General features: G+C 40.2%; 1 protein-coding gene across 1 annotated transcript in view; it reads right to left on the bottom strand.

Moving 5' to 3' along the window:
* Positions 1 to 16,017, bottom strand: part of GIGYF2 (GRB10 interacting GYF protein 2) — a 112,690-nt gene that overhangs the window by 43,571 nt on the left and 53,102 nt on the right. The window contains exon 8 of the mRNA XM_044673290.1: positions 7,621 to 7,800. Within this exon, the coding sequence (XP_044529225.1) occupies positions 7,621 to 7,800 (180 nt within the window). The remainder of the gene's footprint in view (positions 1 to 7,620; positions 7,801 to 16,017) is intronic.

Below are 16,017 nucleotides of genomic sequence, written 5' to 3'. Positions count from 1 at the left end.
TGTGTGTGTGTGTGTGTGTGTGTGTGTGTGTGTGTGTGTGTGTGTGTGTGTGTGTGTTTGGGGGGGGGGGGGGGAAGAAGGAGAAATAGTCCTCATCTGGCATAATTAAGGCTTGGAGCAACACCTGGATACTGGGCAAGTCAAACCAGCACCAGCACCTTGACCACGACACTCCCACAGACTCTCATGCAGACGGCACAGGACTCGAAGTGCAATGTTACGATTAAAAATAATAAAGACTGATATAATAATATAAATTAGTATTTTAATTAAAGCCATGCTGATAGGGATAAAATCATTAGACCACGCGCTTGTAAGAATTCAAAACTGCCGCCTCTGCCATCATTGTTACCTCTCCTCTCTTCCCGAGCCTGCTAGCCTGCTAGCCAAGATTGCGACTTCCTCCTCACCTAGGAGATTTAACCCCTCTCTTACATCATCATACTTCCTGTTTGCCATGAGGAATCATGGGAAATGTAGTTTCAAAGTCTCTCACGTATCCATATATATATACTTTTAGATGGCATCTCCCAAATTCCAATTTTACACCAAAATCTTTGGGATTGCCAGTGCCTAGACCTGCTTCCAGCCCAGTCATCACTGAAAGGAGTAGAGACCCACCTTCCTCATCACCAGCAGTAGTAGAACAGGCAAATGGGCACAAGAGCCCTGAGCACACTGCCCACCCTCACAGGTATGATCTAGGGAGGTGATTCCTATGGAAGGAAGTGCAGCTCTCTCTGCCACACACAGGCCGGTAGGTCAACCCAAATAAAGCAAAAGAAAACTCTGGGAGAGGAGACAATGTGTGCCAGGTCTGTGTGTCAGACCCCAGCCCAGGACCCAGAGCTCATTGCTCTCAGCCATCATCCTGGGAAATAGCCTTCTTGGAGATGCAGTCTGAGGACTACTTCTTTCAGCACCTGAAAACCAACAAGGAAAACTTCTTGCCCACAAAGTCCTTGCTCCTGTCAAATCATTCAACATTAGACACTGATAGGATTTTATCAGTGGAAAAGACCTCCAAGAAGCTTTAATACCTGCTTTGCGGCTACATGCTAAGGACCAGAGGACTTCTTCATCTGTCTTTTATCTGAAACCTTCCTTAGATGTTGCCTCCCTCATTAGGATGGGAGCCCCTGCAATCCTCTGACTTTTCCAACTGTAGCCGTGGTACCTAGCACAGAGCTCAGCACTTCATCAGTGCTTAATCAAAGCTTTATGTATCCATTCGGTCAAATTCCAAATATATTTAAAATGGATACACGATTTTAATACTAAAGATCATCCCATAAAAAGTTTAGAAGACAAGCAGATTCTATACCTTTCTATAAACAGGAGAGATTCCTAACTCAGTAAGTGTCGGAGGCAATATCAAAAGATAAAAGAGAGGGGGCAGCTGGGTAGCTCAGTGGATTGAGAGCCAGGCCTAGAGACGGGAGGTCCTAGGTTCAAATCCGGCCTCAGACACTTCCCAGCTGTGTGACCCTGGGCAAGTCACTTGACCCCCATTGCCTACCCTTACCACTATTCCACCTATAAGTCAATACACAGAAGTTAAGGGTTTAAAAAAAAAATGAAAAAAGAGATCACTCTGATTACACAAAACTAAAAAGCTTTTGGACCCCACAAGAAAACTGAATATACCTAGGAAAAGAAGGGAAGCCATGAAATAGGGGGAGAGGGAAGGGTTTTTTTCTATCAAATTTCTAATGAGGATTTGGTATCCAAGATCTATAACCAATTTCATAGGAATCCATCTATACAGTCAGCATCATTTAAAAGTGTACTTGTGTACGTGGTCTCCATTCTTTGTGGATGCTGGGGTGTTTAGCTTAGCATACACACCAGGTGCTTCAGCTTGGCCCTGTTATCTCATCTCTATGACTGAATGCCCCAGGGGAGCTATACTGCAATAAATATTATTTCAATAGAAAATAGGCTACAAGATTCTTTAGAACCCTACTGTTATGTCAATATTTAGTATTAGAAATAGCCCACCAATAATGATAACATACTTCTTATAATAATGAATGCAGTATTTATGTCCAGGTCCAGGGATGTATGTATTTTTGGTTTACAAACTGTTTCCATTAAAGGCTCTAGTCCAGGTCTGGAGATTGAGTCTAAAGCAGCATCACACTGTCTCCAGGCCGGAATACTGAAATTTTTTAGGAAGTTTTCTTCCTCAAGACAAGCACAACAAAAACTTCATTCAAATTTTAATGGAAAATTAGTATTGAGAGTCGGTTTATAATGAATGCTACTCAAAAACATTCTACAGAGTAGTATGAGGAAAAAATTGCTTTCTTTGAAAAATGAATTTCCATTGGTTTTCCTAATGCTGTGCTCTTCCTAAAAGTCTTACTGGATGAAAATGACACAAACTAAACTAAATGGAACAAACTAGGACACTGGGGAAATTAACTTATCAGAGTTGAATATAATGACAAATTACACTTAAAATAAGGGTTATAAGATGAGTGAGAGAAAAAATAAGCTAACTAAAATACATCTGGATTTGAACAATAGTTGAAGACTCTGAAATTCAACTTTGTTTATCCCCCTTTAATAGAATCAACACCAGACAAGCTTGGAAATGTTGTTCTTCCAAAACATTCACCTTGTTTGTTTTTGACCAGTTGGAATTTCTTTTCTCTCTTAGCTCAGATCTTGACCATTCTTCCACTGAATACTCACTCACTGCGAATGCAGTCTACAAGCCCTTCACTAAGCTGGCAAATGCAGCCTCAAACAGTAGAACGATCATGTTTGGATGCCCAGGGCAGACTGATATTGGTGAGAAATGCCTGTGGCCAGGGATCTAAGGAATAGCCCCAATGACAGTGCCTGAAAGAGTTTAAATGATCAAAAATTTCTTAAAATTTAATTCTATTATGCTTCTAACAATGTCAACAAAATATTTTAAATGCCAGGTAAAGTCTTCAAGCTCTACATAGCGAGAAAGGTCCAACATGATTTGACTAGTGGTTTTATACACAAAAACAAAGTTCAAATACTAAGTAAAAAATTCTTTAAAATAATCATCCCACATGGCCTGAATATTAAAGGACACAAACATATACTTTTCATAACTATGAATAGAGACTGCTTTCTTAACCAAACCAGGGATGAACACAATTACAAAGACAAAATAGTTATAATTTCAAGTACAAGAAACTGAAACACCACCCCCTGCCCACCCCCAACAAAATTAATGCCGGGCAGCTAGGTGGCTCAGTGGAAAGTATCAGTCCTAGAGATGGGAGGTTCTGGGTTCAAATCTGACCTCAGACACTTCCAAACTCTGTGACTCTGGGCAAGTCACCTAATCCCTTACTACTCTTTTGCCTTGGAACCAATTCTTAGTAGTGATTCTAAGACAGAAGTTAAGGTTTCAAAAAAATTGCAATTGGAACAATAAAGTGGCTGGGGGAGAGGCAGGGAAATACTACTGAATCTCTATTAAGAGTCTGTTAGCCAAGATGTGAAGGAAATTTAACCAAAAAAAAACAAAAACAAAAACAAAAAAAAAAAACATTCCTCAATAAACAAGGGATCATGGTTATGAACAAGAGTTACAAAATTAGTAACTACTAACTAACTCTTCTGGCTTGGAACTGATATTTAGTATTGATTCTAGGACAGAGTATAAGGGTTTAAAAAAACCCAATCTGTTCTCAGATACTTCCTACCTGTGTGGTTCTGGGCAAGTCACTTAACCCCATATGCTAGCTCTTATTACTCTTATGCCTTGGAAATAATATTTAGTACTTATTCCAAGACAGAAGGTAAGGATTAAAAAACAAAACAAACAAAAAAAATCAACACACTGGATGGGGATAGCTAGGTAGCTTAGCGCATAGAATACTAGGCCTGAAATCTGGAGGACCTGGGTACAAATCTGGCCTCAGATACTCCCTAATTGTGTGACCCTGGACAAGTCACTTATCCCTGTTGGCCTTGCTAAAAGGGAAGAAAAAAACAACATGAAAGAATGCTCCAAATTGTTGTTAATAAGAAAAACATAAATTACACAACTCTGAGGTTTCATCTCACACTCAGAAAAGTGACAGCAATGATTACCGATGAAATATAAAGGTTGGAGAAGTTGGAGGAAGATGGCCTGAGCCAATCATTAGAATTAGGCAAGAAAAGACTTCAAATGTCCATACTGATGGAATTCTGATGGAAAGATTCCAAAACTTTCCATAGAGATTTCACTTACCCCAAAGAAGTCACTGATTTAAAAAGGCCACATATATCAAGTACACCAAAGATATTTCTAGAAGCCCTTTCTGCAATAGCAAAGAATGAGAAGTGATACAGAGGCCCGTGGCCAATGCTTTTAAAAAAAAGCATAGTTTACGAATATAATGGAATATGATTCTGCTGGAGGAGTTCAGAGTTGCAGGGTGGGCCGTGTGAACCAACACAAAGTGAAGTAAGTAGAACCAGGAAAACATATACACAAGGACCACGGCAGTACAAATGGAAAGTGGGTGCAGCAGACTTGGGGGGAGGGACAACGGGGATGGGACACGGGAGCAGAGAGATTCCAGGGAGATTTACCATACTGTGTCATGATAGTGCTATGACTGAGTCATTTTGGAATCATAACAGCATTTACTGCAATTGCTACACAAAACAAGTATGAATTCCTCCACCCATCTATTTGGGGAGAGGGAAGGCTCATATACCTCTGTTCTTGTATGCCAAAAAAAAGGGTGATCCCCCTCAAATGCAGGTGTTCTCTTATGTCTGCGGCTTCAGCCACCTACAGTAGGTCTTGGCACGATTCTCTGTACATCCAGGGTCTTACCATACTGTGGAATTACGATCATCAACTCTGCCTTCTCTGCAGAGGAGTAGTAGATGGGGCTGGAATGCATTCTTTCTGTCAAAGGCACTACCACTGTCCTTCCAGCATCTCAGGTTTGGAACCTTGGCCTCCCCCACCTCAGCCCTTATGTCCCCTCAGGGACCAGTTCTTCCCATTCCTAGCTTCAGAATATCTCTCGATCCGACCCTTCCTCTCACTCTCAGCACCTCTCTCCCTGACTGGTGTATTGCCAATGGCCTCCTCATCGGTCTTTTTGCCTCCAAACTCTCCCTACTCCAGTTCCTCCTACATGCTGCCAAAGAATTTTTCCTCAAATGCAGGTCTGACCCAGTGGCTTTGCTATTACAGTGGCTTCCTACTGCCATTAGATGGAATATAATAAACTCCTTTGTTCAGCTCTGAAACCATCAACAATGTGGTCCCAACTTATCTTTACAGGCCCAGTGGACTTTACGGCCCATTCTGCTCTCTAGTCATCTAGCAAAACTGACTCTCTCTCTCTTCCTCCCTCAAATACTCTCTCCACTCCTGTTTGCCTGCCTCCAAGCCTGGAATCTTCTCCCTCCTGACCTCTGAATCCCAGAGCCTCTCTCTCCCCTTTAAGACTCAGCTGAAATACCATCCTCAGCATGAAGGCTTCCTGATTCCCTGGCCACCAGTGTCCTCTCCGTTTAGGCCAGGAGCTCCTTGTGAGTGAGGATCAGTTCATTTTGAGTATTTAAGCAAAGTGCCTGGAACACAGGAGCCACATTATAAATATTTGTTCCCTGACATCAGCCTTTTTCAGTATGTTTTGCTCAGCCATTCCCCTTTTCTTTTTAAAATTCTCTATTTTAAAGGATGGCTCTTAAGGAAGAGAAATAAACTAAGAAATATACAAGTAATACAGAACAAAGAATCTCAATGAAATTAAAATCTAAAGAGGCAAAACCTAAACAAGCTGGTGTTGGCAGGGGCAGGGCAGGAGAATAACTTTTCGCAAGACTCAACTTTTCCATTTTCCTATTCCAAGAAAGAATAATACTGAAAGAACAAAGGCAAGGGATCCCTCTGCAGTTCCCAAGTTACCTCCATCTACTTCCAAAGCCGAGGCCTTCAATGCCCCTCTGACCTACAAACACTCCAGTCACATCTGATTATCATGCGATGCCGAGTCAGCAGTTTGGTAGGGCCTGAACTTTAACACAAGCACCACTGTCTTCAATTACGGGCATATCTGATGTCAGGAGAAAGAACAGTCTGAAGCATTCTCTGAGTAAAACAGAGGGGGCGAGGGAGCCCAAAAGTGTTGCTTATTCCCTCACCCTGCTTCAAATGTGGAGATACAGAAAGAGAACATGTGATAATACATCTGACTTGAGCTTAGAGCTTCTTCTCCAAAGAAACCATCACTTGCTCAGAAAAAAATAGCAGGGAAAGATTTTCCATATATGTTCTTAAGCAAAGATCTGATGAAAAGTGCATTTAGGTAAGTCAGGAGCAGAAATGTGGCATTTGAAGAAGAAAAGGAAACTGCACTGATGATTCCATTCCCTCTCTTCACTTTTGTTTTTAAAACCCTTACCTTAGAATCAGTACTGGGTATTGGTTCCAAGGCAGAAGAGCAGGAAGGCCTAGGCAATGGGGGTTAAGGGACCTGCCCAGGGTCAACACAACTAGGGAGTGTCTGTGGCCAGATATGAACCATGGACCTCCTGTTTCTAACCCCTGAACCACCTAGCTGTCCCTAATCCCTTCATTTTTAGGTGAAGAAACTAAGGCCTAGAAGTCAATGAGTAATGTGCTCAAGGACACAGAATTCCCATTTCCCTTGGATAAAAGTTTGGAGTGACAAACACCAAGCAAAAACCAAACACTCTTCCTTTTCATGTTCCTCTCAATAATATCCAGTCTGCCCCTCAGATAGTTCAGTGATTTGACACGTGTTGTGAGGAAGATTAATTTAGTATTAGTGTTGGACCTAGCAGGAAGGGCTGGAAGATTCCAAGATGGAATGAAGGAACAGGAAGTAGGGCTTGGACTCTGAGAGAGACTCCATTAGGGTTGGGGACATAACTGTTGCTAACCCTGGGAGATCTCAGAGTTAGGGAAAAACTGCATCCAGATTCCCCGGGATCCTGAGAGGTGGAGGCTTTCAGCAGTGGACAACAGACCTGCAGAGCAGCACCAAGTGGGGAAGTGGTTTGTGATCTGGTGGACAGCATTGCAGACTCACTCTCCCTACCTGGGGACCTTGGATCACCTGTCCTGGTGGAGTTGGCTCCTGGCATCCTGTGACCATCCTTGGATTTACTGTGAGACCTCAATTGAAAGCCATCCTCAGGCCCTTTAGCTGAGCTGACCAAACCTGGCTGGAACCAGGTTTGAAGGAGCTTCCCTGTGACTTCAGTACTGCTTCCTTTGGGCCCTGCCTGGCTTAGGTCAATAGAATAGTGTAGTCAAGTCCTTCCCTGCCCCTGTGGTTTGCCCTTAGGGTGTAAGTATAGGATCCCTTATTCCCATTCTTTATTTTTGTTCCCCTCAATTAAACTATTATAAACTTTTACCTTTTGCCTGCTGGTTCCATAGACCCTAGCCTAGGAGGGCTGAGTGACTGTTGGGCCTAACTGCCATTCCTGTGACAGTAAACAGCTTGGCAGTAAACCCTGGTCTCCCTATCTATCCTGGTTGGTCCTGTCTCTTCTTCAACCCAGTGTGAACCACCCACAAACCATTTAGATTACATTTTAATAATAATAGTTAACATCCCTGGTACACCACCATTATACACGTCTCACCTGGACTGTGTGGACGCCATCTCTCTCCATCCCTTCGTGATCCTGCTAGTCGCCAGCCTCCATCTTCATCATCTCCATTTTGTTCCTCTCTAAAAATGCGCCAGTTTTCACTCTCAGAACGTATAAATTCATGCTTTCTCCCTGCTACTGTTGTCCCACCTTCCTCAAAGTTTGGTCTCACTGAAAAGTAAACAGAGTAATCAAGCATGGACCTTTTTCAGTAAAACTCCTAAAGAATAAATTTGGCTTTTACATCCCAGCCTCCCCCAACACTCTCTATTACCATCCTTAACCAGCCAAGAACAATTAACTTGTTCAGATAGTGAGAGATCAATTTCCTTGAAATAAAATGTTCCTGGGGAGGGGGTAGTTTTCACATTAAACAACCAATGAGTTACCAAAAGCTAGTGATAGCCTGACAAAACCAAAAAATCTTTATATCAAGGTTCTAAGGTTTCTTCTTATTTTGTCCCACAGACTTAAAATGAGGGGTATGAAGATGTGCTCATCATGCCCAGAAATTTGGAGTAAGTTTAGGAAAAAAAACTATAATGGGAAAATAATAATAACCGAGGAATTTAAAGTTATAAGTGATTTAATGCAAGGCAGTTAAAAAAAGCAAGTCAATGGACTCCCCAGTTAGTCCAAAGACTCCCAAATATAGAATACAAATTATTATACACAAAAAAAACAATCAAATAGGTCCAAAAGAGCAGTTAATTATAACAAAAACAACCAGGATACAATTCAAGATACAAAATTAGGTCATTTAAATCTCTAATTGGAGAAAGCAAATAGGGACTTTCCAAGTTGGGAGAGAGAAGGAATAGGTTTCAGCCCAGATGGGAAGGCAACAAATAAATTTCAAGGTTCTTTATTCTTAAAATGAAAATATGCTGACTAACCATAACTATCTGAACATATGGAACAATAAATGATCTATATGATCTAATTTCCCAAGGATGAATAACAGAAAAACCATCAAAATGGAGGAAAGTACACGGAGCAACACAAGATGGAATCTATGCTCTCAATTTAGAATCCAATTGGTCATTCTGATTCTTTACCCTAAACTGCATTTTACATGTGATACTCCTGACTCTCAAACTCTGAGATTCTGTAAATAATGCAGCAAGTTTCAAATTCATGGGAATTCAAGGGATCTTGTGACACAACAGCTCCTTCTAATTTCTATGAAAATATCAGAAAAATATCAAAAAATCATTAATTTCCCTGAAATGGTTGTTAGAAAAGGCTGAAAAAACATCAATTACTCTGGCATCCCAAGTAGGAAAGACAACCCTCCCCTCCTGGTCCATCTCTCAATAGCTATTCACTGGCCCCAAAGGAAAACTGTCTACAAAGAGACTGTCAAATGTTGCTTTGACCAGAAGGCAAGATCCTTTCATTTTTTACTTCCCAATTAGTTTGTAAATGCTCGGGAGGAAAATGACTATGAAAGCATTCAGAAAACTACAAACTAAGTGGATGGCATTACCTTTTTTTATTACTTTTTAATTCTTTACATTAAAGGAAAACAAATACAGTGTTATTCAATTACAATCACTCTACTAGGACTAGAGAAGGGTTGATTTTGTTTTAAATTATCAATGGACATAAAAACAATTTAGATGTCCAACATAAACCTTTCAAGTGTCTTTCAACAACACCCAATACTGCCGTGGTGAGGGAAATGAAAGATTCACAATGATACTACTAGATGAAAACTCAATTTAAAATAATTACTAATCCAAGTAATAAAATTTAAAAAATGATAGACCCCCCCACCCCAAACCCTAACTTAACATACACTAGTTAGTTAACTATTAGCTTTTCATTATCTAAGAAAGGTAATGCTGACTAAACTTCAACATTTGGTTTTTGATATTAAAAACAATTTGTAATAATGCACTTACCCCCTTATCTCAGATAAAGCATTACGGGCCTTACCTACCTCTATCTGAACCTTAATAATCAAAAATTCTCAGAGAGAATCATTTTTTTTTTTTTTTTTTTTTTTTAAAACCCTTACCTTCCGTCTTGGAGTCAATACTGTGTATTGGCTCCAAGGCAGAAGAGTGGTAAGGGTAGGCAATGGGGGTCAAGTGACTTGCCCAGGGTCACACAGCTGGGAAGTGTCTGAGGCCAGATTTGAACCTAGGACCTCCCGTCTCTAGGCCTGTCAGAGAGAATCATTTTGAAAGAGAATTATAAGATCCATCTCTATCTGGTTTTCATCATATAGGTTAAGAAAGATCAGTGTTACTGCAGGTTAAGTCATCTTCACAACAAATGAATTTTAACAAAAACAAAGGCATATAGCAAAGATTTAACTAGACTTTCAGTAGGACTAAGATTCCAGAACAAAGTCCAAATGGACATATTCTGGACATTTCCCCTTAACTGAGAATCATGAAGCACTTCTCCTCTCCTGGGGAAGTAGCAAAATCTCTCTATTTTAATAATATCTTTTTACTCCCACATCCTGCCAACCTGTGCCTGAAACTTTGCCTCTTAGAGCCCCAGGTAATTTATCAGTACTGTTATATTCATAACCTGGGAAATGATGGATGCCACCTTGAATGACAAGGAAGGCAGTTGGAAGACACAGAATGTTCCCAGGTGCCATGAGCCAGGGGCAAACGTTGGTTGGCCTGACTGTATAAATACCCCTGACAGCCATTTGGAGGGGATCTTTTTAGGTCTTTAGGTCTCTTGGTCTCTGGGTGGTGAAGGGAGGCAGGGAGGTCTATGAAGAAGAGGGTAGGAAGAATCTGAATATTTCCTGAAGACTATGAGAGCTAGTGTATCACCAACTCTGATAGTGAGAAAGCTGAAAGAATAAGATCACCAACACAGCTGCATCAATAGCAGTCCCTATTCTCTGGCTTGGCTGTGGCCAGGCTGGGCCAGAGGTGTAGTGGAGAATAAAGCTCCAGCTTCTACTAGATCAATAGCCTCCAGTCCTGATTGTCAACTAGTTATAGATATTAAGTTGACAGGGTCTCCAATCCCCAATCCTTGTCCTGTTTATCCTTTCCCTGATTTAGATAAAGAGAGTTTAACAAGTACCTTCCTGAGTGGTCTTTATATCACGACCCTTGGGGAGGGAGTCAACGCAGTCAGATAACAAATGTAATTCAAGGCAAAGCAAAGCCCTATATTAATTTATCCAACCCATTCATCTAACCTCAAGGGTCCTCCCTGGGCAACTGTTAGAGGAAAGGGGAAATTATAACAACTATCAAGGGTGATCAGGGTTGGTGTTCCTCCATCATCTGCAGCTAGGGAGAATACAGATAGATACATTCACGTCACTGTATATCTATATCTCCTTAGACACCTTTTTTGTTTATAACAGTACTAGCAGAAATGGAATATAGTTTCCTCATCAAGTGTTCTCTATATCAATGAAATCATAAGTCCAGACCCTCAAATAATGTAACAATGGGGCCCAAATCAGGAGCCTTTGAGAAATGAGACTGAAAAAAATTTGGGCAATGCCAAGTGACCAGTTGGCAGAAGGTTATATGATACATCCACCGAGTAAGAAGAAACTTCTTTACCAAGAATTTATGGCTTTTTTTCCTAGAGTCGGAGAAAGGTAGTATTTAACCTGTTTTACCTGGAGAGAAATGACCATAGAGAGAAGCCATACTAGAATTGTCCAATTTGGATACTTGTCACTCAGAAGTTGACAATTCTAACACCAGTTTTAACTATTAATAAAAAGAAAACAACCATCTACAGATCATAACTTTAAACTACACAAAATAAAATATCTAAGAAGTATCTAAAGGTAGAATGGGAACTTCAAAAGCTATTAAAGTTTACAACTGAATTAAGAGTTTTAGGACACACTATATATGACATGATATCTACAGTATCATTACAGATCTATAGGGAACAGAGAAGCTATACTGTCAAACTTATATGAAAGCAAAAAAGTCAGCTTTCTGCCTAGAGGCATAAGGATGTAAGAAAGAAGGACTTATTGCTTTCTCCAATTGAAGTCTGGTTCTTTTGGACTAATCTGTCATTATGACTAGGGCTCAAAGATCTGAGACTTTTTATGGTGCTTTCAAATGCATGAGTGAGGAAATGCATTTCTCTCACCGAACAGAAGAAGCTTGAGAACTTCCCAAAGGCAGAGCAGGAGTAGAGGAACCAGGCTTCAAACATGCCCCAATCTCTCCTGCCTCCCCTTACCACTACTTTCCTTTAAACAACCAAAATGGGTCAGAACTTCCCTCTCCTTAGATTCTTCTTTTTATCCCTATGATCTTGGAATCTATAATCAAACACAACACAATGACCATTTATTAAGCACTTAATAAATGTTGGGCAATGGTCTAAGCCCTGAATGAGCATACAGTCTAGCAAGAAGATGGCAATGGATAAAGATACAATATTACATATAAAAACGGGAAAAATTGCATCAGCAAACCTGACTGCCTCCAAAAAACTAGCTGGATACAGGATCTTTCATAGAACAGTAACAAATTAAGAATGTGCATTTACTTCTCCCTTTTCTCCCTTCACGGTTTTCTTCAACTCTTTCATATACACTTGTAGAACTGGGTCTTTGATGCTTCTCTAGTTCTCCAACTTGACTGGAGATGCACTCTGTGCCACAGCCTCCAATCACCTGTCACATCTTTATACTCTGGGTTCCTGTCTTCTTATAAACCCTCAGAAAATCAAGCTGTCTAGGGCACACAGGCCTCCTTCTGACTTTGATGTGTTGCTTTCTGGAGGAGGATGCCAGCTCAGCACTATGGGCCTTGTTGAGTTCAATGTGTCCTGGAGGCCATCTCTCACAAACAAAGAAGGGATCATTGGGAAAGAGGCATGTTCTGCTTACACCCACTGGGCAGCTTCTCTTTCCATTTGCTTTGGGGTCACCTGGGATTCTGAGTCCTTTGAGGCTGCCATGAATCAGTCATCCTATCTCCCCAGCATCTAGGGGTAAAAGAGACACTTACATGTTCTAGCTAACACCAGGCAGGTTTTTTCTACCATGAAAAATAAAATAAAATGTAGTGTTGGGCTTGGCCTGGTCTAATTGAGTGGACTTCCTAAGGAGAAAGAGCAGAGAAAGGGCACCTGGGTGCATGTTTGACCCACAGCCAACAGTGGTGTTTATGGAAAACTTCAGACAGAGCAAAAGAGGCCCTCAGCCAACACAATCTACAGCTGGGAGCCTGGGAGTCTATCAAAGCCCACTCTCCAAAAGCAAAAGAAAGAAATGAGAAGCCAGCGATATCAGTTTGTTTATGTACAAGGTTCTAAAAAATCTTGGCTATGATTGGTTGTGAGCATCCATATATACACACATAAACATACACACACATATAAAAACCATTTTTATTGTGTATGTCTTCCTCTTATGTTCAGTAACAAAAACTTAATGTTACAGAAAGCTGAGGGGGTATGGATTAACAGACCTCTCAGAGAGTAGTGCCATTTAATAGTCTTACAGGTTGGTTTGGCTCTTCTCTTTCTTAAGAGGTAAGGATAGAGATGGGGAAAAAAAGAAGTCTGTGATTTCGTGAGTATAGGGACCTACTTATCTGGGAGGAACAGGTTCTCTACCAAAATATAATCAGCTACTTTGATGCTACTTAATCAGTTTAAGGGAGTTGTAAAGTAGAACTGAAGCTAAGAAATTTACCAAACATCACACACTCAATATTCAACAGGGACAAGACTTGAACTCAAGCCTTCTAGACTCCAAGGTTAGTTCTTTCTCTTTCTCATTCACTACAATACTGCCTCAACAATTCTATGGAGAAAACAAATCTGATTGGCTAGGAAGAAATGCAGTTAAAAGTTCAAAGCTCTACTAGGGCTACTAAGAGGCATGCAGAAATACCCTTGGCTTTGGATATTATGGTATAAAGAGATTGGTTTTTGGTAAAGTTTAGCACATTGGAAAAGGCACAAATTCAGTCCAGAGCTGAATTTCAGCAGTATTCAGAATCCCTGTAAGTTGGCAGGGCAAGAGGCAAGTCCACATGAAGACTGGTGTGAATGAATATGTTTAAAGATTGAATTTGGGGAGATAGTCTAGCCAGGAAGGAAATGTAGATTAAGCTAGAATCCACATGTTTGGCTTCACTGTATAAATGCAGCTATTATGGGTGCTTTGTGACCAGGTTACTCTATATCATTTTAAAACAAAAATAATCCAAAAGCCACACTTACTATGTGACAAATGAGATACTTAAAGGCTGAAGGAGGGGGAGAGGGGAGGACGGGGGATTTGCCTCATTTTAGAACTGATATTACTCAAGCTGATAGGAGGAGGATTCTGACTAGTTCTGCTAACACCAAAACAGTCACTAGTACTCAAAGAGAATGTGAAGTCCTCCTCGGATGCCTTGTGAATGTTTGAAGTGGAGTTGGAGTTCTCAAAGTAGAGGACAAACTGATACTTCTCTGAAGTTAGAACATAGGAAAGTGCAATTCAACAAGCATTAAGCATTTACTGTTATTAGTAATACAAAAACAAAAAAGGAAGCAATCAGGTATGAGCCTAAGTGGCAGTCAGGAGTTGTTCAATTTAAAGATCACCCCCAGTCTGGCTCAAATAGTATAAATTTTTCTGCCACTATAACTCAATAGTCACCTACTACAATGGTCAGAGATTATGATCTACTTTGGTAGGCCCAAATCCTGGGAGTACTCAAGCATTAAAATAAGTCCATTCAATTTTTATCTTTATTTTTTTAATTAAGTCTATTCTATTTTTAAAGGTTTTTCAGCTCTTGCACATAAAAGGAGTACATATGCAATGTATATGTTTTAGGCTGCAGAATTAGCCTATCACCATGCCTTCTGAACAGTGTCATGCTGATTCTTAACCAAAATTTTAAATGCCATTTAAATGTAGTGGGGAGGAACTTGATATCCCCCCCTTGTCAGGAACATACCCACATTTCAGTCTCAGAAAACTGATATACAGAATGAATTTGGCCATCTCAGAGTCTATGTGATCTCTGCTGGTCCAGATTTCCATCATCCCCTTGTTGAGATTCTGTGAATACTTTCTCTTCATAGTATGTCATTTGGAAGTTTCCTTATGGTTTCCTGAAATAATGTGATAATTCTGTACTTGGGGGACAGATAAATATTTACTCATTATGTTTTATTTCCTTGATTCCAAATCTTGTCATTTGTATCTGCATTTCTCCCTCAACTTCTTCCCACTGAATTACTTTCTGAAGTGGTTTTTTCCATTTTGACTTTGACTGCTTCTGTAGTAACTTGGACTTAACTGGCTTCCATTGCTTTTTCACTTTCTTTATGCCATTTCCCTACTATTATAGGGTACTTAGAAGGCACTTAGCAGTAAGAATCATAAGCCACTGCCCTATATACTATTTGTTGACATGATAAATACTATATAATGCTCAGATTTTCCTTTAAAACCAACTTGCCAACAACTAAAGTTCATTTCTACTACCAAAAGAAGAAAAGAACAATGAATGGAATAATAAGCCACAAGGTCATCACACACCCCCACCCTCCGTCTGACCTTCCACAATTGAGAAGGTCACATAATATCTATCAGAGTTTTAGATGCTTTGCCTGAACTTGTATTGAAATGTTTGGTATTAATGAAACAAAGAAAGAATTAATTTTTTGTTTGTTTTACAAAAAAGAGCCAAAGTCCGCAAGGGCCGTTTTCACTCCCTAAGGAGCATTACGTGAGTCTACATTAATAATTTTCCCAGCAGGTCTCCAATAGCCCAACCTTCAATATACAAAGAGAGTCATTGTTTCCCAGATCCTCTTATATAGGACGTTGGATCAAAGTTCTCATATTAACAGCTAATGGGGAGGGTAGAGAATATTGCACTGCAGGGCATGACAAAGCCATCCCCATGGCTCATTTCAATGTTGACACAAGCTGGGACACAGAAGTTTCCAGCTAAACAGGACTATGGCATTGAGTTGAAATGTCCATGCCCTGCAGACCTGGTTTCCTTGAGGTTCACTGTATTTTTAATCAAGGCAAAAAATCCCTTAAAAGCCCCTAAAGCTGGCTTTAACAGTGAATCCCTGTTAAGAGTCACCTGGAAAGGATCAATCCTAGATGTTACTATACTGAACTAAAAATGTGTGTATGGGTGTACTAGCAGTACTATGGAACCTAAATTCCAATGAAGAATGACATCTGAAAAAGAGATGCAGTACAACATCTTGGTCGGGCTTTGGACTAACATCCCCATAAAATTTTGAGTTTGTTTCCTGAATTTCAAATTAGTAAAATAAGGAAGCTAGTCTCATATCTCTTTCAAATCTCTGATTATATTGTTTTCCTGCCGAATAAGCCTTATTTAAAGTGATGAGACAAGGAGATTTTATTAGTGGAATTATCTTGCCTTTTAA

This window comes from Gracilinanus agilis, chromosome 4 (assembly GCF_016433145.1).
Source record: "Gracilinanus agilis isolate LMUSP501 chromosome 4, AgileGrace, whole genome shotgun sequence".
Taxonomy (NCBI): domain Eukaryota; kingdom Metazoa; phylum Chordata; class Mammalia; order Didelphimorphia; family Didelphidae; genus Gracilinanus; species Gracilinanus agilis.
This window is presented reverse-complemented; position numbering and strand designations above follow the sequence as displayed.